This window comes from Rattus norvegicus, chromosome 5 (genome assembly GCF_021556685.1).
Source record: "Rattus norvegicus strain SHRSP/BbbUtx chromosome 5, alternate assembly SHRSP_T2T, whole genome shotgun sequence".
NCBI lineage: Eukaryota > Metazoa > Chordata > Mammalia > Rodentia > Muridae > Rattus > Rattus norvegicus.
The window spans coordinates 85,155,684-85,182,586 of record NC_141538.1 but is presented as its reverse complement, the minus strand read 5'-3'; the positions used below and the strand labels follow the sequence as shown (position 1 = coordinate 85,182,586).

At 39.4% G+C, this 26,903-nt stretch overlaps 1 protein-coding gene across 6 annotated transcripts in view; it reads left to right on the top strand.

The window, feature by feature from the left end:
* The window catches only part of Astn2 (astrotactin 2), a 975,380-nt gene that overhangs the window by 241,102 nt on the left and 707,375 nt on the right, over positions 1–26,903 (top strand). For 4 of the 6 annotated variants that reach the window (XM_087659923.1, NM_001271363.1, XM_087659927.1 and 1 more), the window contains 1 exon segment: positions 24,588–24,743. The exons of the other annotated variants lie outside the window; for them this stretch is intronic. In XM_087659923.1, the coding sequence (XP_087516049.1) occupies positions 24,588–24,743 (156 nt within the window). 6 annotated transcript variants of the gene reach the window in all.

Sequence of the window (26,903 nt, the reverse complement as noted above, 5' to 3'; positions counted from 1 at the left end):
ATATGCACATATATTCTACCATTTCGCTATTAATACTAACATAACAAACTATTTTATTATCAACATTATCATCATCATCATCATCACTATCCTTTCTAACCTTGTTTTTTCCCCACTTAGACATTTAAACAGTACACAATTTAGACAGAAGGCAAATTGTGCCTACTACATAAACACACACACACACACACGCACGCACACACGCATGCACGCACGCACGCACGTGCACTAAAATGTCAACAACTAGCAAATTGTCTAGATAAGGGTATTAAATCACGTTTATAAGTGTGTGTGTGTGTGTGTGTACATTTTTGTTATACACATTGTATGTTTATAATAAGGGATTTTTCATACATTACATTTGATTCATTAAAAATTATTTTTGTGTGCCTCTTACATTCAGTTAGTTCTTCAGTACCAGCAGTACAGTTAATTAAAAAGACATAGCTTTTATTAATTTAGTTTACATTTGGGCAGATTGAGGTGAGAAAATAATTGAAAGAGATATAGAAACATCAAGTCAGATGAGCATCACAAGAGGCGGTCTACTCTTCAAAACTCTTGTCCCATCTCAGTCCCCCTCTTAATAAGCTTCTTAGGGAAACCGGTTTAACACTTTTGTCAATTAGGGAAAAGTAATATTCAGAATTCACAACTTAGTGCTTCTCTGTCACACCATGCTGTTACATTTTGACAAATCCTCCATAGTCTAGCAAAGAGTCTATAAATGGTATGATTTTTTTGAGAAAATGTTGATTGGTATGATAGCTTAGGATATTGATCAGACAATGTTCACTGCCCAGTAGGCAGATAATACTTTCCCATCCCTTCACTGTCGAGGTTCACTCTGACTTATTTTAACAAATGACATGTTAGCTATGTTAGCAGGTATGACACATGCAAAAACTAACTATGTGCTTATGCAGTCATGTTTCCTTCTAGCGCTTTTTATTATCTATTATCTCTGTGAGGATATTACTTGCAAAATAGATCGGTCCAGAGAGAGATGGGTAGAATGAGACAGAAACAGAGAGATGAAGAATATATATAGAGAATGAGAGTCTCACACACACATGCAAGTATGCACACAGAGAACACAGAGAGGGAGGAGAGGGGAGACAGAGAGAGAGGGAGACAGAGAGAGAGAGGGAGAGAGAGAGAGAGAGAGAGAGAGAGAGAGAGAGAGAGAGAGAGAGAAAGTATATTGTTTGCATGTTTGCCACACACAGCCAAGCTGAGTTGACATTAAAGAATGTAGACACTGCTTAAGAACAGGGCAAGATTTAATGTAATCTTTCCTTTTAAATTTTATTTTTTGGATATTTTATGTATTTACATATCAAATGTTATCCACTTTCCCCCTCTCCCATACCACCCACACCAGCCCCTTGCTTCAATGAGGATGCTTTCACCCACTCCCACCTTAACACACTGGCGTACACTGGGATCCTGAGACTTCATAGGACCAAGTGCTTTTCCTCCTATTGATGCTGGACAATGACATCCATCATTGGATGGTGGTTTAGTCCCTGGGAGCTCTTGGATGTTCTGGTTGGTTGATATTGTTGTTCTTCTTAAGGGGCTGTAAACCCCTTCAGCTCCTTCAGTCTTTTCTCTAACTCCTCCACTGTGGTCCCCTGGTTCAGTCCAATGATTGGCTGCAAGCATCCTCATCTGTATCAGTAGGGCTCTGGCAGAGCCTCTCACAAGACCTCCATATCAGGCTTCTGTCAGCAAGCACTTCTTGGCATCAGAAATAGTGACAGGATTTGGTGGCTGCATATGAGATGGACACCCAGGTGGTGCAGTCCCTGGATGATTATTTCTTCAGTCTCTGCTCTACTTTTTATATCTGTATTTCCTCCCATGAGTATTTTCTTCTCCCTTCTGAGAAGGATTGAAGCATACACATTTTGGTTCCTCTTCTTGAGCTTCATATGATCTCTGATCTTTTTCTTAGGTATTCCAAGCCTTTGGGCTAAAGTCCACTTATCAGTAAGTGCACACCATGTACATTGTTTTGTGACTGGGTTACCTCACTTAGAATGATATTTTCTAATTCCATACATTTGCATAAGGATTTAATGTAGTCATTGTTTTTAACGCCTGAGTAGTACTCCATTGTGTAAATGTACCACATTTTCTGTGTCCATTTCTCTGTTGAAGGATATTTGGGTTCTTTCCAGCTTCAGGCTAGCGTAAACAAGGCTGCTATGAACATAATGGAGCATGTGTTCTTGTTATACCTTGGATACATAGCATCATTAATAGTTTGAGAGATCAATGCCTGTCCATGAGATGGACCTCAAAATGGTCCAGTCACTAGTGGCCATTCCTTTAGTCTCTATTCTATCTTTGTTCCTGCATTTTTTTTTTACCAATTTTGTGTGAAAAGTTTTGTAGGTGGCTTGGTGTCCCTATCCCTCCACTGGGGGTCCTTTCTGGCTACTAGAGGAGCTCTCTTCAGGTTCTGTTTCCCAAATGTTAGACATTTCTGCTATGGTCACCTGCATTGACTCCTGGGAGCTTCCTTCACCCTGGGTCTCTGGGACTTCCTAGAGAATCCTCCCAAACCCCACTTTCCTTAGCTACATATGTACATTCATTTTCCTGGCCATATGTGTTTCTCTCTTGCTCTCCCCATGCCTGATCCCACTCCACTATTGCCCTCAACTCTCCCCTTTTCCATCTAAACCTCTCCCTCTTCTGCCTCCCATGTTTGTTTCCTTGTCCTAGGCATCCTCAATTGGGCCTTCCTTCCTGTCTAACTTCTTAGGTTCTATGGGGAGTTTCAGGGATATTCTAACGTTTTGGCTAATATTCACATATCATATCATTCATGGCCTTTTGTATTTCAGTTACTGCACTCAGCATGATATTTCTAGTTCCATCTATGTGTCTGTGAAATTCATGACGTCCTTGGTTTTAAGAGCTGAGCGGTACTCCATTCTAGAAATGGAATCTGGAACCCAAAACTATAAGCATAATTTCTGCTTGCCTCCGAGAAAACTACGCAACCTTAAATCTTCAGGCACAGGCTCTCTCCAGATTTTTTGCCTTGTTGCAATCACTAGCTTACATATTTCTTCCTTAGTAATACCTCTAACAATTCCCCCCTTTGCTTCAGAAATCACACTAAGCACACATCAGTCATTGACTAGTCTGTGTTGATTTGTGCTTCCAATGTGTGTTTATAATTAGTATGCATTATCTTAATTACAGTGATGCAAAGCAGAGCATGGAGGTTGTTTAAAAATGGTACAGAAAAAAAATGTGCCATGAGAAATAGTTCACAGATGACGACAAGGCTGTGGTTTTGGTTGTAATTGGAAATAGCACTATTAATATGATAGTCATTCATTTTATATAATGAAAAAAATTGAAGCACTTTTTGCAATTACCCCATTCCAAATGAAATTAACATTCCATGGCATTTTCCATAAATGGTTCGTTTGCATACATCGATGGAGACAATTAGCCTGGAGCTGAATGAAGTCTGCAACTGGAGATAGGATGGCATAGGGAGAGTCAGACATAGCTAAGAGGAAAAAGTTGCAAAAATAAACTCATTCTTTGCTTCAGGTGAGCAGGGAGGATCAGGATGTGCACAATATCTGGTATCTAGGAAAAGTCGTAAGACTTTCAAAATTAGACTTTCCAATGCGTGGAAATCACAAAGACATCATAGTACATTTATTGAACAGGGGAGTGGAAATATTTCCTAAAATTGTGTTTGCGTGTCTCTAGTTCAATCTACTGCAATTCCTAAAACCGTCGAACCTGCGCCTATCTGCATGAATTCTCCAGTCCTTCCAAAATCTCTGAATCTAAGGCTAAAGTGCCTAGAGATCTCTGTTCTGTACCTGTGCATCTTCTGAAGTTGGTAATAGGATGCTAAATTTCACCGTGCCTTGATTTCACTTTCTTCTATACAGCAATAGACGGTAGACTTTAGTTCTATAGGTAAATTTTCATAGTAAGCAAAGTATCACTGAAAAGCCATTCTGTAATTGATTAAGGATCATTTAGGCAACATCTAGCTATATAGACATATTTTTAAAGCTCACAACGTAAACCATGCCATTCTTCTGGCAAAGATAAGATGTATTCTTGACTTCTTTTTTCTCCAATTCTTATCTGACACATGTCTTTTCTGCCCATTGTTACTTCTGAATAGATTCGTTATCCTCCAAAATATATATCTTGTTTTGTTTCCTTTGACATTGTTGTGAAGTGTCTCTGAAATGGCATCAGTAATGGGCAAACTGCCTACAGCTCATCTCCATCTCATCACTGAATTAGGAAGGATCAATGAAGTTTTACTCCTCTCTAAGGAACTATGGGCAAGACAGTGGTTGCTTAGATTAATAAGAGTCACATTTCACAACAATTAGTAAATTCCTCAAGTAAATATTCTCTAAACTATGGTCCTAGAAGTAACCCTAATGAGGTCCAGTGGGGCATACAGGTAAAAATAAGACATGAATGTAGAATGTGTTACTCACCTGGAAAGAAGAGGTTTGGCAGGAGTGGTAGAATTAAGAGAAAGGGCAATAGTAGGTAAATATGATCAGTACATATGTATATACAAATTTGAAAATTCTATGTGTTTTCTTAGTTTAGGATATAACTACCCTCATTGAATAAGTCAGCACTCATTAGAATTGGAAATGAATTCAACTGGATTAGTATATTGACTCCATTAATAATTGAAACTATGAGTACAATTTGAATTTTAAGCTTAATTTCTTCTTCCAAAAGCAAATTACTAAAGATTTTATTGCTTATGAGTTGTTGTGATTGGTGAATTGCGGCATGGTGGTGGTAAAGAGATGGTTTAGCCACTAAAAGCACTCGCTGCATTTCCAGAGGAGCTGGGTTCAATTTTCCAGCATCTGCATGGTAGCTCATAACAATATCATTTGAGTCCCGTGTGGTGGTAGTAGGATGAGGGTGGGGGACATTTGACCTACCATCCTCTTCTGGCCTCTGAGGGGAATGCAAAAATCCAGTATACACAGAGAAAAATATCTATACTCATAAAATAAAGAATAATTGAAAATTGAAATACAGTGGAAAGCTTGGCACAATTTCTGGCACACACAAGTTGTTCCTGTCTTCACAATTATCATGTTGTTTTCTCCCTAAATCCCCCTCCTAATGATACTCACATTGATGTTTGTTGACATCTTATGATGGAGTTGCTCTTCCTATCAAAATCATCTAATAGAATCATTTTATATGTTATGAAAATTGAAATTGCAAAGCTTAGCATGCAACCAAGACCCCTTGGTGATTGGGTTCACCCTACATCGGCATCCTTATAGAAATGTGAACTCAAGCTATACCAAGTGACTCTTCAGTTTTTCAACTGAAGACCACTTCATACTGCTGCATCTTTATTGGTGCTACCTAGAAAAGCCTTCTTTTTAGATATGGTATGCCTCTATGTTCAAGGTTAGCCCCTGCCACTGTAATTTTACAAAGCTGGGTAGTTTCTAGCTAGTTTTCTGAAATGAAATACCTTACCTTCCATTCCTCATTATTTTTTCAGTTAATTGTAGAATTTCTTTGATGTCCAGAACAATTTAGTATCTGAGCTTTAATTTTACCCTAACTGAATAGAATTCCTTGTATCACAGGACCCCTTGGGAGACTGAGTCTGAAACGACCTGGACGATGTGTTTCCAATCAAGTCTCCAATTGCTTTCAGTGCACACATTTTCTCTTTGCTTTGCTTCTCTGTGTTCAGATACAGTTCAGGAATTAGATGATCTTCATGGGAAAAGAGGCAGGAAGGAAGCATGGGTGTGCTCTAATCAATAGCTTCCTTTCTCAGACATCATTCACTTATTAGAGACCTGCAACCAGCTACTCACTTGAACTTCTGTTTCTGGATTTCAGCCTTCTTCTGCTTTTGATTGGTTTTGAACCCAGAGGTCTGGGCAAGAGGATTTGTATTTGTGTACATGGACAGATATAAGGAAAGGAGTAGGTATGCATGTCACAATCTCATACATTTTAAACCAAATAAACAATCTCAAATTTTTGCTCTGACTAATTTCTTTCTTTCCATTATGTTTACTAAACCACAGTTACTGAACGCTTTTGAAAGTATGGTTAAAATCAGTGTTTATCAATGACTTTATGAAATTCGTAGGCAAATGGTTGGAACTGGAAAATATCATCCTGAGTGAGCTAACCCAATCACAGAAAGACATACATGGTATGCACTCATTGATAAGTGGCTATTAGCCCAAATGCTTGAATTACCCTAGATGCCTAAAACAAATGAAACTCAAGACGGATGATCAAAATGTGAATGCTTCACTCCTTCTTTAAAAGGGGAACAAGAATACCCTTGGCAGGGAATAGAGAGGCAAAGATTAAAACAGACACAGAAGGAACACCCATTCAGAGCCTGCCCCACATGTGGCCCATGCATATACAGTCATCCAATTAGACAAGATGGATGAAGCAAAGAAGTGCAGGCTGACAGGAGCTGGATGTAGATCTCTCCCGAGAGACACAGCCAGAATACAGCAAACACAGAGGCGAATGCCAGCAGCAAACCACTGAATTGAGAATAGGACCCCCGTTGAAGGAATCAGAGAAAGAACTGGAAGAGCTTGAAGGGGCTCGAGACCCCTTATGAACAACAATGCCAAGCAACCAGAGCTTCCAGGGACTAAGCCACTACCTAAAGACTAAACATGGACTGACCCTGGACTCTGACCTCATGGGTAGCAATAAATATCCTAGTAAGATCACCAGTGGAAGGGGAAGCCCTAGGTCCTGCTAAGACTGAACCCCCAATTAACTAGATTGTTGGGGGGAGGGCGGCAAGGGGGGAGGATGGGGAGGGGAACACCCATAAAGAAGGGGAGGGGGGAGGGGGATGTTTGCCCGGAAACCGGGAAAGGGAATGACACTTGAAATGTATATAAGAAATACTCAAGTTAATAAAAAAAAAAAAAAGACCAGACCAAAAAAAAAAAAAATCAGTGTTTATCAGTTCACAGATGATGGATGGCATTAAGGGTCACCATGGTCTAAGATATTTTTCAATCCTACTTTTTATAAGTTTTTTCACCTATATTATCATTCTGAATAATAATGATGATGTGTGTTCTTTTCCTTCCAAAAACAACATTTAATCAGTTCTGTGGTTCCTGTTGTTGGACTTTACCCTTAGGAGACAGTTTTTGCATTATGAAATGGAAATATATTTCACTGTGTAAACATTATACATTTTCTTTTGATTTTTTTCTTAGTTCTGATTTAGTATTTATTTTCCCTTATTGAACCTCATTAATTTAATCCATTAAAAACCCACAAACGGTTTTCATCAAATTAACTCACAAATCAAATATCAAATAGGTAGTTTAAGAAAGTTTCTCAAGCATTTGCCCAAACCCAGGTTCTAGAGATCTCACTGAACTCTGTACAGGTAAAATGGCTACTCTAAAGCTGTGGCACTTCACTTAGGGTTTTATACTTTCACTAGCCATTAAATTGTTATATATACACCCGCACGCACACATGCATGCATGCACACATGCACATACAAACTATGATTGAGTATCACCTAGAAAAATAATTGGCTTCATATGCTCCTTTGTGACTCAGGCACAGTTCATTCTTTACTAATACTGCATGTTCTTGTTCTTCTTTCTTACCACTCCATTTGGAGCTGGAGCGTTGACTCTGTATTTAAGAGCACACACACTACACTTTCAGAGGAACTGGGGTTCATTCTAGCACCCATGTGATAGGTCATAACCATCTTCCACTGAAGTTCCAGGGAACTGAACGACCTCTGGCCAGTGAAGGAACTCCCATCCAGGTGGTATACAAAAGTTTACACAGGCTCACACACATTTATATAAAGTAATATTTAAAAAAAAGTCTGAGGCCACACTTACCTAATTATGACTGATTTTTATCTCAATTTTATACCATACCTACACTTAAACCTATTCTCATACATATACAAATACATCACAGGCTAGTGTCCAAATAGTAGAAAGGACATGTAGGTTTTTTTTTTCTTTCTTGAGTAAGGATCATTTCACTTAATATTATAGTTTTCATTTCCACCCAGTTCCTGTAACTTTACTCTTGAATAATGAATAACTTTTGTTTATGTACAATATTTTATCATCCATTCACCTGCTGATGCACATCTAGGTGTTTTCTATTTCTTTGCTATCATAAAAAATAGCAGCAATAAATATGGATGTGCAAAATTTTCTGTGGTAGGCCATAGAATTCTTTAGGTATATGCTCTCACATTAGTATATTTTTATTAATTTTGTTAATTTTATTTAACCCTTCCTAGATTTTTTGCAACATCATGCCTCTGCTTATTATTGCTAGATTCAGAGCACTGAAGAATTTAATGGTTCTTCTGTTGAGATAAAAATCCCATTAGATAGTGGGCTCAGAACAATAGTCATTACTAATACTATAATCCTATTCTTTATATTACTGGCCATGAACCATAAAGACCTCAGTTTGCATTGCAAATTTCCTAACTACCATACACATAAAGTCTGTCTTTATCCATATATTCTAGTCTAAGGAGATATTTTACTGCTAAGGGTCAGATGGAAACATCTAGAAACATTTTCTGTGATTATACCTTGAGGAGACTCTATATAGTAAGAGAAGATCCCAGGGTATGCACGACCATCCTCTGATCCCCAGATGAATCTCTATAATCAGAAATTGTCCAGTTCTAGATGCCCACACTGGCAAGATTGGGAAGACATAATTTTTGCCAAGTACTTTGATTTTTCGGGGTTTTCTCAAATCTGCAAAATTAAGAAATAATCTGTTCTTTATCATATATGAGAGATTCATAAAATTATGCCTACAAAGTCCTTTAACAGGCCTATCATAACCCCTCTTCTAAATACAGGAAACAAAGGCTGAACATCCCTAATCTAAAACTGAATTTCTTAATGAGTTGATATTTAAAATGTTTTGAGTTTTCACTTGAGCATTATCATTTTTGCATCTCAGAAATTTTTAGATATTTAGATATGGGATGGCCAACTATTAACCTATCTATGTAATTATTCTTAAATTAAATGTCTCCAAAAAATGAAGCAAGTCTTGTCTCCTGGATTTTGAGGAATATAAAATTCATGCACTGGGGACATCTGTAGCCGCACAAATTCAAACACCGGTAGTAGCATTGATATGATGGCCTTCCAGACAACTGATGGCAGCTAGTGTCTCAAGATCCTGTTGTTCCTCGTGATGCTATTTCAACCCTCTATGGCAAGGTACTCTGTGACACTTTCTCAGAATAATTTTGAAGGAATTGTCTGGGTCAGAGAGAGAAGGATGGTCCTGTTCTTGTTCTAGAATAATGTTTATATCGACAATCACAAACATCGAGATCCCCCATAGCTCCCATGGACTAAACTACCAACCAAAAAATACACTTGGAGTGACCAATGGCTCCAGCTGCATATGTAGCAGAGGATGGTGTTATCTGGAATCAATAGGAGGAGAAGCCCTTGATCCTGTGAAGGTTCATTTCCCCAGTGTAGGGGAATGGCAGTGTGTTGAGGTGGGAGTAGTTTGGTGGGAATTGAAGCATCTTCATAGAAGCAGGGAGAGGGGGTATAGAATAGGGGGGAAAGGGGATAACATTTGAAATGTAAATGCATAAAATATTCAATAAAAACAGTCATCTAACAGCTAATAGTAAATCTCAGTCTCTATATCTGTCTCTGTGTCTGTCTCTGTGTTTCTGTCTGTCTGCCTCTCTCTCTCTTTCTTTCTCTCTCTTTCTCTCTCTCTCTCCCTCTCTCCATGTGTGTCTGTATCTTTTTCTTTTTCTCTCCTGAATTATTGAATAAGAATGAAAAAAATCTGGGTTACACATGGGAATGAGTTTTGTAAAACCTTTATTATTGTTGCGGAATCTTTCCTCAAATTTGCTTGAACTCGTAACATGATATACAGGCTCTAATATATTTAGCTCTAAATCAGTTGATGACCAGTAATGGAGAAGGGTAGGCAAGCAAAAGCACACCATCAGAGATGAGAAGTGACAGGAAGTTGCTCCAGCCCTGAGATCCCCCTTATCAGGACAGAGGTTGGACTCTGAACATATTCATAGCTAATTAGAAACGCCAGTGTTGTGAGGAGTTAGCTCAGCACAGTTCTATCTTCAGGCAGTTCTGTCACAGCCTCTGTCTCTCCTTCTCTTTATCTCTTTCTTGTATCACATTACTGTACCTCATTGTGCACATCCAGCAAAATGAGGGCATTTTTCAAGATCCATCAGCCCGTGCCGGCTGCCTCCCTGGGCAAGTGGCTCCCAACAATGGATCTCTATTATTTCACCAAAAAAATATCACAGAAGGAATTTGTTCTGCACCACTGAAGACATGATTTTCATGCTCCTCTGCTGCCTTAGCTCAGTGTTTTGGCTCTTCGCTTGGAAAAGAATTGAGAAGAAAGAAAATATCTGTAATACCTATCTGAGCCAGTTTTCACAAGGGATTAAAAAACAATCAGGATTATTTAAGCATGGGATAAAAATAATTCCAGAAATACCTCCAGAATTCACAGCTGCATGGAATCCACATATGAATATAAGGTGACCCCCGCATTACAGAGGTTGATCCCACAGAGATGCATCTGACTAGTCCACACCTTCTTTTCTTCTCACTCTGTTTGCGTTAGTGTGATGGCTATTCCTGGTTGTCAACTTGACTACGTCTGGAATGAACTACAAGCCAGAAATGGAGAGCACACCTGTGATCCAGATCGTAGGGCTGGAAGATTCAGGCTTCTGACTCAGATCTTGACATGGTGCCCTCAAGGCATAACAGTCACGAAAAGATTAGGCCTAGGCAAGGTAGTACAGGCCTTTAATCTCAGGAGACTGAGATAAGCAGATCTCTTAGTTCAAGGTCAATCTTCAGAGCAAGTTTCAGGACAGACAGGTTTAGGCAGTGAAGGAGTTGGAAAACATAAAGTGATAATGTGATAGAACAAGGGAAAAATGTTCCAGTTCCACCAGGCAGCAGGACGTGGCGCTTTTGATCATGTGGCTCTGGCTCTAGAGTCAAATATAGAAGGGATGCTGGTTAGCTGGAGCTAAGAAATTAGTGGTGATTAAGAAGAGACTAGGATCACAGAGGTGAAATCTTCTGTGGAGTATTTTCTGAGATCACAAAGAAGCTGTGTTCCAGAAATAGTCAAGGTTGTACTTCGAGCTGTATCTGGACTTGGTAATGTGTAAGAACCACCCAGGTGGTACTGGCTTTGAAGGTATGAAGAAGTCATGGAGATCATCAGATGCTTGGCATTGTGAGAGGACAGAGAAGGCCATTGGTGAAGGTATAACCTTCATTGCACTTGATGGTGCAGGAGTGAAGGGGCCATGCAAGGAAGTTGAAATTGATTTGAAGACCCCAAGACATTAAAGATGCCAGAGCCATGGAATATCTGCCCAGGAAAGCTGCTTCCACAGGAAGTGGAACCAGTCCAGGAGAAAGAAGTTTGGTGCAGTCAACAAAGATGAAAAAGGAGTTTGGATCTTCAACACTAGACATGGAGATGCAGAGTTTGAAGTTTGTCCAGCTGGTTTTCTCTCTGGCATTATGGATTACAGTTAAGTGATTGGATGAATCTCAGAAGAGACTTTGAACTTTGGACTTAACATTCATGAAATTCCTATATTCTATGAGGACTTTGGAAGACAGACTAAATGTATTTTTTATTATGCTATGGCTAGGTATGACCCCCATAGAATAATGTGTTTGAAGAAGCCTTGGGGCCCAGGGAGTAGAATGTGGTGGTTTGAATATACATAGCCCAGGGAGTGGTACTATGAGCAGTTGTGGCCTTGTTGGAGTATTTGTTACCTTGTTTGAGGAAATGTGTCACTGTGGGGTTGGGCAATGACACCCTCCTCCTAACCATGTGGGAGTCAGTCTTCTTCTATCTGCCTTCTGGTAAAGATGCAGAACTGTCAGCAGCTTCTGCATCATGCCTGCCTGGATGCTGCCATACTCCCACCTACATGATAATCGGTAGAACCTCTGAACTTGTAAGCCAGCCCCAAATAAATGTTGCCCTTATAAGAGTTGCCTTGGTCATGGTGTCTGTTCACAGCAGTAAAATCACAGTGGTAAAAGTCACGTGAGTCAAACTTGAGCTCACAATCTGCATCTATCCCATGATGATGATGCTAATCAATCGACTTGCAAGACTCATGGTAAATAGGGTAAGGAATTACAGTGCTTAGCAGAAACATTTGACAAATGGGATCAAGGGAATCATTACTGGTCAAATTTAATCTTTCTTGCAACCCATCTTCGTCTCAATTAAGAAACTGGGGACCCTTGAGACTTCATAGAAACACCTTCTTTTTGTTTGTACCTTGATGTTCATGATAATCAAGTAATTTTACACTTCCTTTTTGTTATTGTTATTTATACCACATACTATTATATGTTTATCAGCTACTAAAGGACGTGGCAAGAATAATTCTGAACTACTGCTTTTTATTGGCAATAGTCAAGTTCAGTATCACAGTTTCAAGTGTCACCATCTACAATGACTCAAATTACAAATATATTAACCTATGTCTAAAAGAAATGTTTTATTGTCTGTGGTTCAGAGAGGTGAGTGAGGTATTTTTGTGTCACACTGTAGCTGACCTGGAACTTTAATCTTAATTTCTTGCCTCTTGATCTGCTGAATTTCTACTTCATCGCCAGCCTAACCTCAGTTTCACTTGGATTTAAACTTAGATTTTTATGTTGCAGTGCATGACAAGCATTTTTTGTCACACAGAAACGAGAAATTGGAATTATAAGTGATTGAATGGAAAATTCCAAGCCTTACAGAAATGCCAACTCAGCATCAATCTATTTATTATTGACTGTATGTTTAGCTAGTCCATTCTAAAGGGTTTAATATTGAGAAATAAGATGTATTTATAGTTTGGCTGTATTATTTTCACTACAGAACCATTGCTGATTGATGCATTTGCCTAAGATGTGTTTAAATTTGTTACTATCCTATTGCACTGGGGTTATTTGCCTCATTTTAAAGGAACATTGCCGAAAAATATTCCTACCAAAGTATTGAGAATTCTGCCAGTTCTGTGCTCTTCTCTTTGTAACTTTTCAACTGACCATATCATGTGTTAGTAATATACTTCTGATTTTTCTCCCCTATTGAGCACTTTGCCAATTATAAAGCATATGTTTACTGGCCAAGAGTCCTGTGAAGGGTACTTGTTTGTGACAAGAGTTCATACCATAGAATAAGAACTTCTCTGTTACAGGTGACTGTGGTTTCTGGGATCATCTTCACCTTTTTTCTTGTATTAAAGATGTTGTTGTTGTTGTTCAATTATGTGAAGACAGGGAGTAATGCACATGAATGACTGCAGAGGCCGGGAGAGAGGATTGGAGCCCCTCAAGCTAGAATTACAGGTAGTTGTAAGATGACTGCTATGACTTCTGGGAAAAGAACTGAGGCAGTAATAGCCTCTAGGGAGAATAAGAAACTCTCTTAAGGACTAAGTCATCTTTCAGTTGATTTTTAAAAATATTATCTAAACAAGGATAATGTTCATTTTGTTTTCTCCACTACTGAAAGAACATACTAAGGCTAGCTTACTGGATTTACTGTAAAACCAGCAATAACTTTATATTTGTAGGTACCAGTGAAACTTTGCTGCTGTTCATAGTTTCTGTAGTACCCTTGAAAGTCAAGTCCTTGTTACATACTTACCCTGTTTCTGAAAACCTGTCTATCAGTCACTGCCAAAACAATGCTCCACAACAGACTTCTAAAAAATCTCAGTGATTCCCAATCATCAATGCTGAGAAGTTCTGTGTCTGAGTACTATGAGGAATATTAACTCACATGGGTTTTGTCCATTGTCTTCAGGCTAGGCGGAACAGTGTTCTAGGCTACAGGATGCCTGGTCAATGCTGCTGCGCAATGAATCTACAGTGATTCATCTTTCTTTTCCAGCAGTACAGTTGTGAATACTATCCTCTTGATAGCCACAGATGTAATGAAAGAGTAGAAATATATGATGTATCCAGAGGAACGGATGATGACTTAGCACAACTAACTTTTACACATATGATATTCAGCATGGCAAGTCAAAAGGCCATGACCAAGTGAAGATTTAGTCTGCCAAGAGGCTGTGGCAAGGGTATGGATTCAGAAAGGGCTTAAAATTGAGACATAAGAGTCTATGCATTGTAGTTATTATGAAGCTTAAATTAAATGACTGTATTTACTTTAAAATATTACCTGCCATATAGCAAGTACTCTGTAATTGGTAAATGTCATTATTATTGTTGTTGTAATTATCTGTCTAATGAAATGCTCTTGGCAAACTGACATGGAACAATGTGGAGAATCTTGGTAATTTATCAACTAGAGAAATCCAATATAACTCTATTATAGAGGAAGTAAAACTGGAGCTGGAAGCTGTTGGGCATAAGAAAGTGAAGTTTTCCTTTCCTTGCACACTGCCTGCCATGAAAAGTTCTCCTCACACAATTTTATCTGATAAGCCTTATCAAGAGCTTTCAAATTTCGTAATTATTTGAGATAATATGGCTAAGAATCAGAACCTGGTTGGATCATTCGAGTCTTGCACCTGTGCAATAGCAATGACAATGCATTGTACACACAGCTATGTCGCCAGAGGCTGAAGCTATATCCAGGTTCTGGACTACCACGTGACCAGGGTGTAGGCATGAAGAGGGCTGACCATTGTTGAGTGGAGACAGGACTGGCTGACAATGAAGGGCAGTGGAAAGAATGGTGGGGGTGGCCAGGACATGGAATGATAATCGCATTAGAACAGTATAGAAGACTACAATCCTGTGTCCAATGCCAATGAAGTTACTGAAACGAGATGGGGAAAACCTACCATGTACTATACAAGACCCTTTGAGAGTCTGCCATAGATGAGCATGATAATAAAGCCTATACTTCATTGATCTACTTTGGGAAGTTTGTAAAGTGTTTGCATATAATGTTACATTAAATGTTAACAAAATCACACAAAATATTTTCAAACTACACATATATTATTCATTATATACTAGGTTTCAGGCACATATAATTGGAAAAGTCACTGAGTACCTAATGGCATGAAGGTTTGCATCTGGATTTACTTTGTGTGCAATCACTGTACCAGGGCATTTCGAATCAAAGTTCAGACACAGGCAAAATACTAGGGTTAAATATTAGGGGGACAAAATAAGATAGGGCTTTTAAGTTGGAGTTTAAGGAACAAAGCAGGGGTGAGTTCAGGATACTCAGACTTCTTCTTGACTCAAAGATGAAGTCTCTTGATGATAAAATCATTTCTCAATATAAGCTCCAGAAACAACAAATTTTGTGGGATTTTTCTCTACAACCCCTGCCCCTCATTTTCCCCATGCCATTGGCTACACTTTTTATGGCTCAATAGCTCATAGCCCTCATGGATTTTTTTCTTTCTAACCTCAAAGTTATCTGTGAGATGCCTGAGCAGTGGTGTTATAATTACACAGAATTCCAGGATGCTATTTTCTCTTATCGTTACCTCTTCTTTGACTATACCTGTGATGTGTTTTAGAAAGGGGTGGTCTCAGTACCTGCAATTCCCATACCAGAATATAGCCTCCACCCAGAATAATTCAGACATAGAATTGCAGAATGCCTATGGCCAATTAATAGCAAGGAGCACAGAGACATACCATGTGACTGACTGTCCTCAGAAGTCTTAGAAGAGAAGAGTTAATGGTGGAATTTTGGTAGTGACTAAATCCCGTAAGGGTGTGCAGCATGTACTGTGGAGAGGCTCTGGACTTTCTATGATGAATGGGGAAAGATCTTTGAGGCAGTCCTATTAACTCTCAATTTTACATAAGTGTATCATGAACTGTGACAGGCACTTTAACATTTCATTTAGTTGAAAACAGTTTGTCGGAGTTCAGGCATGCATCATTTGAACACTGTGAAGAAGATACCATGGGGTTTAAATAAATGCCTGTCTTATTGCTAGTAAGAAGTGTGGCAAAGTAAACTGTTTCATCCCAGAGCCTTCCAGAGGCATAGCTCACTGAAATGAAGTGAGTTTTGACTTAGCTTGCCTGGTTTTTTTTTTTTTATTATTTTTGACCCTTTCTCTCAGAACTTAGTAGTGTGTGATGACAATGCTGCCTAGCCTTTCCAATCACCTGTTGATTCTCTGGAATCTGTAAAATGGGAGTTCAATTGATCTAGATAGAACAGACACAAGAATAATATATTGAGATCCACAGGGATGGGAAGCAGAGAAGTTCTGAACACTAAACAAGGAACTACAGGTAAGAAAGTAATTCTGGAAGTAAGAAAAATAATTAGCACTAGGAAAAAGCATGCCAATTGGTTATCCAATATTAAACAGTCAGCTCTGAAAATGTACATACAAGTAGCAATATAAATATATACATATATATATTCATACTAATATACACATACAGTGTATGTAGCAACAATCAATGAAAAAAACAAGACAATGAATTTGAAAAGGAGCAAGAAGTATATGGACAGTTTGTATCAGGAAAGGATAAAGGAGAAATGATGTAATTATATCATAATCTCAGAGATAAAGGAAATATTTTTTAAGTGCTTTGCAAACAGGAGAACAGTTCCTGTGGTAAGTATATTCCTTTTCACAAAAGCGCATTCATTTACATTTAGAACTTCAAGATGTTTGAGCCGGAAGGAATCTTGGAGACCATCTGTGCTCTGGCTGGGAAACATGAAACCAGCCCCACTGAACATGGGAAGTATTGTACTTTGATCAAAAGAAAAGAAAATACCACAAATTTGATTCAGTCTTCCATACATGATGTAGTTTTCCCAGTTGAAATAACATCCACTCCATGAGCCTGCAAGTTAACTGATAGACCAAAGATCCTGTGTATAAGAAAAGACTATCTGCTGGCTTTTCAATTTATATTTGTTGTTCTTTGCCCATTTATCTTGTCTGCAGGCATTTGCTTGAAGATAAGCTAAACCAGGCACCAAAGGTTTAAGAAAATATAGGAGAGGAAAAAAAACCTAAAGAATAAGAAAATTCTATCCATCATTTAGTCAATCCTTGCAGGTTGAGAAGAGGCAGCCATTTTAAAAACATGAACTTGAATTTTTTCTAGTCTTTGAGGGTTCTCATCTAGCTAAGAATACTGGCTATTTTTAAATTCCTTTTCTTCTCATGAGAACCCCTATAAACCATTAGCTGTTACTTTCTATGACTGACTTCTGTTAATCTGAAAACTTTCTTAGTTTTGTGTTGGGTCTATCTGAGATGTACTAAGAGACTAAAACCACTTTCTTCACATTCCTGGTATCTGTGTGTATCCAGTTCAAAGCCTGGAAACACAAACAGGTAAGCATGTGTGTGTGTACACGTATGTATATTGTTGGTTATAGGCATTCTGTATCTATATATATCTACCATCCATAAGTTTATATTAAGGCATTAGCTTATGCAGTTGGAGAGAATGGGAAGCTAGCTATAGACCAGGGAGTTAGTGTGTTGTGTAGCTCAACTATGCCTATAGTCTCTTTCTTCTTCAAGTCTTTGTTCTATCAAGGCCTTCAATTGATTGCATGAGGTCCACCTGCAATGAGGAAGCAATGTGTTTTACTCAGCGTGTCCTGGTCTGATGATAATATCTAAAACTACTTCTACAATCCCTGTAAAATAGTGTTTGATCACATATGTGACTAGGACACCCATCTCAAGACAGCACTGTAAGTTAACCAGTGTAAAAACTGAGGATCGAATTACCCCAAAAGTTGAAAGAGAGGAGAGGAACAATGGAAATAGCACAAGTCAGCACTGGATGTTGAAGATAAGCTATGCACCAAAGATTTAAGAAAATGTATAAGACAAAGGGGGAGCAGAGAGATGGTTTAAAAGGAGAAGCACCTATGGTGCAAGCACAGAAATATAGACTTGGATCTCTAATTCCCATGTAAAAGTTGGGTATGATGGTGGATATTTATAACTATTTATAACATGGAAGCTGTATTTCTAGAGCTTCCTCCATGATTCAGAAGTTGGAACGTGGCTCAGAGCCTCCTCTTCCCAGCAATTGCTTACTGTTTTTATAATATGGAAAGGGGTCCTTATGAATCTCATAAGTTTCAGGACCTTCCTAAGCCTTTTGCCTTAATGAGACCTTATCAATTCAGAGGAAATAACATTTCAATATAGATAAAGTAGCTTAGTGATATCAAGCATTAAATTTTCACCAACAGATTTATATATTCAAATATTTAGTCCCTAGTTGATGGTGCTACCTTTGAAAGGTTGAGTAAACTTTAAGAGGTGGAAAATAAGTCATGTGGAGTAAGGAGACACTGAGGTTATAATTCCAACTCCAATTTCTTTGTTTCTTGTAAAGTACCATATAGAAAGCAACCACAGCAAGTTTACACAGTCATACTTAGAGCCACTAGTTCCCATGAATTCCCTATCACTATTGACTAAATCTTCTTAAACAGTATACCAAAATAGAGTCTTCTGCCATTAAGTTGTTTCTGCCAGGAATTCCCCAATAGGGGTCAGCTAGTGAACTATTCCCACAGATTTTCCCACCTTCATGAGGCAATATGACTAATAAATATCCATTAGTTGCTTCCTTGTATAAATCTATAATGAGAGAGAAATGCAAAATGAGATTAGAGCAGACCCTGGACTTCAAGGCTGTCTTGTGACACATCCAGTAAGGTCCAGATTCCTTGAGAGTGCCTGCCTAGTTCCCTTGAAAAAAGGTTGGCCATTAGAGCATCTATGGAGGCTTGCAGAAATGGCATTCAAAGTATTAAGACTGGCATGGACATCTCTACACATCAATCTGACTAGCGGCCATAGGTGTGAGCATGGTGCAGTGTATGGAGCTGAAATATCCATCATTATTATGTGACTTCACATCTCTGCTTTATAGCCTTGGAAGATCATGTAATTTCTCTGAGTCTGTGTCTGCTTCTAAGCAGCAGTTAATGATAGCTGCCTTTCACACTCATTAGAAGGAAATGAGAAAGCATAAAGAAATGCCAAGATCATTTCCTGGCAAAGTGTTGGTTCATGGGAATGGTGAGGTTTTTTTCTAACACAGCTTAGAAGTCTCTACAAAAATTAAAGAGAGTGAAGGATATGCTACTGAAACTTGAATCCAAATATATGCCTATTTTAGTTACAGTGTATACAGACATCATTGTGTGGAAAAAGCAATGGATGACAGATTGGTTGCACAGTTGTGCCTGGTGATAGAAACAGTATGTTCTGCAGGCTACATGTTCTAACCTGCTTGAATCAGGAAATCAGTACACATCTGTCTGTATAGAGTGATTCTGTCTATTCTTTCTTCTTCTTCTTCTTCTTCTTCTTCTTCTTCTTCTTCTTCTTCTTCTTCTTCTTCTTCTTCTTCTTCTTCTTCTTCTTTTTCTTCTTCTTCTTCTTCTTCTCCTTCTCCTCCTCCTCCTCCTTCTCCTCCTCCTCCTCCTCCTCCTCCTCCTCCTCCTCTTCTTCTTCTTCTTCTTCTTCTTCTTCTCCTTCTCCTTCTCCTCCTCCTCCTCCTCCTCCTCCTCCTCCTCCTCTTCCTCTTCCTCTTCCTCTTCTTCTTCTTCTTCTTCTTCTTCTTCTTCTTCTTCTTCTTCTTCTCCTTCTCCTTCTTCTTCTTCTCCTCCTCCTCCTTTTCTCCTTCTCTTTCCTCCTTCTCCTTCTCCTTCCTCCTCTCCTTCTCCCTGTCCTCCCTCTCTCTCTCTCTCTCTCTCTCTCTCTCTCTCTCTCTCTCTCTCTGTGTCTCTCTTTCTCTTTCTCTCCTCTCTCTCAATCCGACTGTGTTTGTCTCCCTACCTTCCTCATTTCCTGACTTTTTGTCTCCCTTCCCTCCTTACACCTACCTCTTGCATTCTTCTTTTACTTTCCTTCTCTGTCTTTTTACTCCCTCCTTCTCTGGTCTCCCTTGCCTCTTGATTATCTACCTGTTTATAGTTCTTTTCTATAATATTTACCTCTATTACTGAGTGTGATTTTTCCCTTGCACTCATGTTCACTTCTTTCCTTCCTCCTTTTTCTACCTCTTTTTGTTCATGGGTTGGGGAGCAGACCTCTTCTTTTCTGCCTTTTATGGATCATCCCCACTATTCTTGACTATCTCTTATATCAGCAGTCTGAAAGAGGTGGCAGCTCTGTTTCTCTTCCTGCTTCTGGGCCTGAGGAGATGCGCAGAGAGGCACCATCTGTTGTATTCATGCTGGCAATGGGTGAAGATATTGCAACTCTGGGCTGGCAGAGTTTATTGGGTACTGGAAGGTAATCAGGATTCTTTGGACAACTTGATATGTTGAGAGAGCTGTTGAATTGGGTCAGGAGGGGTGGGAATGGGAAGAGTGAAATACAGGATGACATTAGTCATGAAGAGGTTTTATGAGCACTGCTCCCCAAGCCTGTCTGGGCTCTTAGTGCTGTAACCAACTCAAGAACAGCCAAACAAATGGATGGGATTTGCTACATTGGGATCAGAAACCAAATCAGGAGCAAACATTCCTTCTACATGTGTTGTCCTCTGCCACAGCTAATTAATTAGCAGCTTAGAAAATGTAAAACAGAGATAAGAGGAGAGGAAGAGCTGATTGTCAGGAATTGATGAATGTCAAGATACAGAAAAGGTATGGATAGTCCCCCAGGCAAGGCAGGATAAAGAAACATGCCAGAACAGGACTGTTAGGAGAAGGTAAGGAAGGAGCTTGTTAATGAAGTGTAGGCAAAGTAAAGGATGTTTTGTTTATACAAAATATAAGGAGAGAATGAATATGTTTTGTGGATCTGTGGAAAGGTGTGGGGGAAGGGGTGCCTCTGCGGTTCCATGCTGAGAAGCAGGAGGGCAAGAACATGGGAGACCAGAGGAGGCAAGCGGCCCCTTTTATAGTGAGTTACTCATACCTGGCTAATGCCAGGTAATGTGTGGTGGAACTTAGACAAAATGCTAACAAAGGCCACGAAGATGAAAATATTAAGCACCAAGGCAAGACATATCAGAGCCATCATAGGCTAGAAACAAAGATGCAGAGGTGAAAAATGTCTTTATTGATTCCCATAAAAGCTGAAACTGTGAAATAAGGGACCCTGACTGAATCTGTAGTTGTCTAGAGTTCTAGCCTCTATCGCGAGTATGTAACATAAACAAGAAAAAGAAAGAAAGAAAACTGTTCTGTAATTCTCCTTTGTTCATAGCATCCTATCGCTCACCTAGGAACCAGGTGACATGAACCCAGGTGTAGATTCCCCCAAGATTTTCATTTGGCAGATAAAACATGGCAGGGAGTTGGAGCTCTGGTGGTATAAATAGAGAGCAGGTGACATATGTCAGGAATACATATACCTTGTATTGCATGCATTGTGGAGAACCTAAGTCTGAACAAAGCTGGGATTACCCCAGTGAAAGGCTACTCTATATTTTTAGTCTAAACTTACACTCATACTCATTTCTGTTAAATGTGGTCCTTATCTCACCTAGACATCATCACTTTACAGTTTTTCAAAGCCAGAAGAGGAGGAAACTCATTGCCATTCTTTCCTTTGCTATCTCTATAATATATCACATTCTTTGGGTCTTTACTGTCCAGTATAACCCTCAATTTTGGTGACCTCACAATATATACTATTTCACAACTGCTCACCACGCTGTCTATTGCTTTCTCTACTTCTCTATCATCACTACCCTATTAGAGGCTACTATCAGCTCGTACTTGGACTATGTTCATGCTATGTTCCTAGGTAGTCTTTCTACTCTTATTCCTGTTCTCTTCCTCTCCTCTCTCCCCTTTCCTCTATATGAGCATGTATGGACACACATGTGTGCTGAAATGAGAGAAAGACAGAAAGATTACTATTCTATCATTCTTCAACATATTTTCTGAGAAAAAGTCTCTCACTGAACCTAGAATAAGGCTTGGAGTCAGAAACTCCTTAGATCTTTATGTTCCTATCCCTTCCCCAACAATGGGGTTACAGTACAGAAACACTTGACCACACATAGTGTCCTTCCTTCCTTCCTTCCTTCCTTCCTTCCTTCCTTCCTTCCTTCCTTCCTTCTCTCTCTCTCTCTCTCTCTCTCTCTCTCTCTCTCTCTCTCTTTCTTCCTTTCAGAGTTCAACCCTTGTGTAAGTGAGTGAGTGTTGTTACTGACTGCACCGTCTCCTTGACCCTCTTTTTTCTTGCTAAGGAACTTCCTTTATCCTTTGCCTTCACAATTTTCTATAAATACAAATATGACTATTCTTTACTTCAAAATGATGCTACATGCTTAAGAGTGCCCAGAGAGTGAACATGAGGGTTAGGGCCAAGTTAGGTTTTTGATTTCCTCTCCTTTATCCCCTCACATGGTCTGTTATCACTTCCTTTTCTTAGACTACTAGGTATCTTCTGCTACAAACTCTTGTAGCATCATTTACCATTCCACTCCAGTACATTTGTTACATAGTTCACATTAATTTAGTAATTATTAAGTCATGGCATCATCTCTCTGCATGATAAACATCAAAAAGTCTACCTCAATAAAATACTACAAAAATAAAAAAAAACAAAGTTTTTTTTTACAGATACTGAGGCAGAAAATCCAACATCAAAATGGGGATACCCTTGGTGAGGTTCTCCTTTCTAGCCCATTGATATTGATTTTTCTCTTTTCTAAAGTTCCTTTCTCCTTCTTCCCATCCCTCTCTTTACATTCTCTTCCTTTGTGGATTTCAGACCATTGCTTCTTCTGAATGTTAGAGCAGAGGCTAGCCTTCTCTTATGGTTCTGCTCATATTTTTTTCTGTGCATCCTGAGTTAAGTTTCACATTACACTGCTTATAAGAATTATATTTTAGCTTCTGGTTATAAAAGGGAACCTGTAAGTGAAATCTCCTTGTATCACCTTCATAGACCTGACTTGACTGGGGAGAAGATAGCAAAAGACAGAGTTGAGGAAGCTATAATGTCACCATATGGCTCATTTGCATTGTCAATTGTGTTTCTTAGCAATCTGATTCTCCCTGTGTCCCTGAAGATGGGGCTTCCCACAGAACCTAATATCCAAATCCACCCTCTGGTTTTGACTTACCTTGCAGACACATCTGTCTAAATGGATAGTTTTTCCCAATAAAACAAGAAGTGGGTGTTGAGAGGTTAGGAAGTTTTTCTCTGTCTATATTGGAGAAATCCATCCAAAGAAAAATGAATCTGGAGTGCATGCCACCTCGTGGCATCAAGTGGTAGGAAACTGCATCTGAGAAGACCTTCCCATCATCTGCTGATGTAGGTGGAGGGAGACTAAGTTTGAAGATTTCAAAGGCAGGGCTGTCTTTGGACATTTCTGAGAACAAAGTCACTGAGGCCATTTAGGTGTGTCCTGTTTTCTTCTGGTTTCCTCTTCCTGCCTTTGATAATATCTCTCATCTTTCTCAGTCCTTCCTATATTTTTCCTTTTATCTTCTATAGTTTCTCTCTAAATTTCTCACCTTACTTTGTCTATTCATGTGGATTTTCTCAATTTGGAAACTGGAAATGTGACCATGGATAAGTGACCAGCGAGTTGGGGAACATATATTGGCAGATTCATGGACTTGACTACTGACTGCTGGCCTGGAGAAAATCCTATGACTTGTTTGGAGGCCTTGTTTTTCCTTTACTAAATTTTGGATATGGACTTCCGTGAGCTATATCCCACAATGCTGTAGTTTCATTAATAAGATATTGTGTACTCTCCATTGCCACTGTGCCTACTCAAACCTTCATTAGCCTTAGTGACTTAAGCAGAACTCTTAGTTTCTACCTCCAAATCCCATTTCTTTGTATTTCCCCTTACTTTCATTAGTAATAGTAGAGAACTAATTTAAATATGTTGACTTGAAAGCCATTCCAGGATAAGTCTTCACCTGAAATCTAAATGAAATCCTGTGTACAAGGTGTCCTCATTCTCATGCTTCATTCCTTAGCACGCTCTGTGTGCAAACTCCATTGCACCCACACCACACTCCTTTCTCTTATTGAAGAGCTTCCCCGAGATCATCACACTTGCTTCTCCTCTGCCTAGGACACTCTCATCCCCAATGTCCTCTCACTCCTACCCTGCCCTGCTGTGTTTGCTACTCACCTTGCATCATTATTGTCTCTTTTTCAATAGTGTCTTTTCCAAGAAGACTGTCTTGACTTTCTGGATGGGTGACATGTCCCTTGTTGTTATATTCTATTTCAGAAACATTGCTTGATTTTAGAACTGTGCAGATACCTATTCTACTGGATTAGAAGTTATTTGAAACATGGATATACCTACCTTTTACCATCATATATCAAGAGCTTTTTCCAATTTCTAAGGGTGATACACGAACATTGTATCTGTCCTGAAGCTCGTGAGAAGACCTGTTATTGGGTATTATTAGTGGGTCAGACAAAGATGGAGTTTCAGAGACTTAAGGTGGCCAGTCCCAGTCTCCCAGGGACTGGGAATGGGTCAAGCCTTAACCTCAGCCCCATTGCCACCCTGTAGCAGCAGCTGAGGCGACACAGGAGACAGTGGAGTCCCTGATGCAGAAGTTCAAGGAGAGTTTCCGAGCTAACACACCTGTGGAGATCGGTCAATTGCAGCCAGCCTCGCGCAGCAGCACCTCTGCAGGGAAGAGGAAACGGAGGAACAAGTCTCGAGGTAGGAACTGCTGGCACTCAGCCAGAAGACAGAAATCTGTCATGTGTTCCCAGATACAAGGAACCTTGTCCAGTACCTCCCTATTGCTATTATCTCTTGTGGCACTTCCCTGCTTCTTAAGCCCCCTTGACGATGATAATGGGTGTGCCGCCAGGTTAGAGCTAACTTCTCTGAGAACCATGTTGCCTCATGTGAGGATAACAATGAACACTTCACATTGTAAAGCAGTTATGAGGGAATATAAGGAGGCCTCTATAGCCAAAACCTGCAAGCAGCAAGTATTCTTTTCAAAGGTGTCCCTACCAAGAATAAAAGAGAATCAGAGCATGCTTGTAGACAGCATGAGAACTATTGTCTGAAAGTCAGAAACAAGGCTCCCAGGAGCAGTGTTAGGGAACCACAGTTTAGAACCTTGTAGAGTACAGCAGCTGAGAACATCGGCATCGCATATTAGATAGAACTGATTCTTGTTTCCATTCTGAAGCTGTGTTCCCTGTATAATTCCATTAGACCTGTTTGAGGTACATCTGTCTCACATTGTAGTAAAATCGCGTGCAATAGTTCGAGTGTAGTTAGAACAGAACTGTTCGTCCTTGTCCCCCACCTCTCCCTTTTCCTCCGACTTCTCACATCACCATCATTTCCTCGGAGTATCTGTGTGACTTTGCGTGTGGGTGGATCCCACTTATCATTGATTTCTGAACCTGCACTTTTGTTTTGTCGAGCCACTCTTATCTCAGACTCATCGCACTTCTCTGTCCCTCTCACTCCTTTATGTACTGTAACTTCATCCTTGTGTCACCTTTCTTGTGCGCAAGCTTATGAATATGACCTTTAAAATTGCTGTTCACCTCTTCACTGTTTATACTAAATCTGTGTGCTGTGACCTCCACATGCCCTCTTCTGGAATTTTCTTTGTGTGCCTTAAATAAATTAACTGAACCCTATAAATTATCTCTTTCCATTTACTTACATTTAACTCATTCCAGGCAGTGGGCTAAGTAATATGTACACCATATGTTTTTCAGAACCCTTTTTTAGCAAGTACAATAATCCACATTTTATAGATGATCGCACCAAGACAGAAAAAGCTGAACATGTGTCAGAGGGTGCCATGTGTAAGAGGGTACCCTACAACAGTGGTATTCAACTTTTCTAATGCTGTGACTCTTTAACACAGTTCCACATGTTGTGGTGACCTCCAGCCATAAAAGTATTTTTATTGCTACTTTTTAACTGCAATAGTACTACTGTTATAAGTTATAATCTAAATAATTGTGGTTTTTTGATGGTCTTAGGTTACCCCTATGAAAAGGTCATTCAACCCTTTCCACAACCCACAGGTTAAGAACCAGTGCCCTAGAAATTGGTAGATCCAGAAAATTTCAACTAATCATAACCCCAAATCTGGTAGCTTATCTACCACGTCATAGTATTAGTGAACTTCTAAGTATCCTCCTACCCATCTGAATGAAATACTTCTATAAAGACTTCATTGACTGTGGCAGTCTGAGCTTACAGTGAAGTCTCCTAGATTTTCTTTATATGTGTTAGTACTGGTCCCTTGTGTGTGATCATTTGCTTCTGCCTGACTCCTTCCTTAGCTAGACAGAGTTCGTAGAGTTGTCTTCCTAGGTGGATGATATTTACGGCTAGATCTAAATCACTGTTCAAAAGCGTGGCAGAAGTGGTACTCAGGGTTTATTGGGAGGATTTTGTTCCTATTACTGTGAGTTTTAAATCAGGATGTTAGAAAAGCAGACAAGATAGGCATATTGTGGGAGGTCATAGATCAAAGTAGAGAGAGTTGCAGAGTTTCTTTCTGGAAGCTATGTAGTTAATAACAGTCTTCTGAAATCAGGAATGGTGGTGTCCTAATGCTAACCCAATCACTTTCCATTTGGATGGCTGTGAAAAAGTCATCATGTTCTCTGAGTCTCAGTTTTCCAATTCCCTAAAATGGGAATCATCGAACTATAAGATTGCTCTAGGAGTCTAGGAAAACAGTGAGAATGCTCAGACAGCATGCAGCCAACATACATAAATTCTGTCCTGTGTGTTTTCCTGCATTGCACATTCAAGTCACGTAAAATCACACTAAGTTTTACCTCCATAGCTTTATTTTTCGGGTTTGCCAAGAGGATTCCTCTGCCTTCTTGT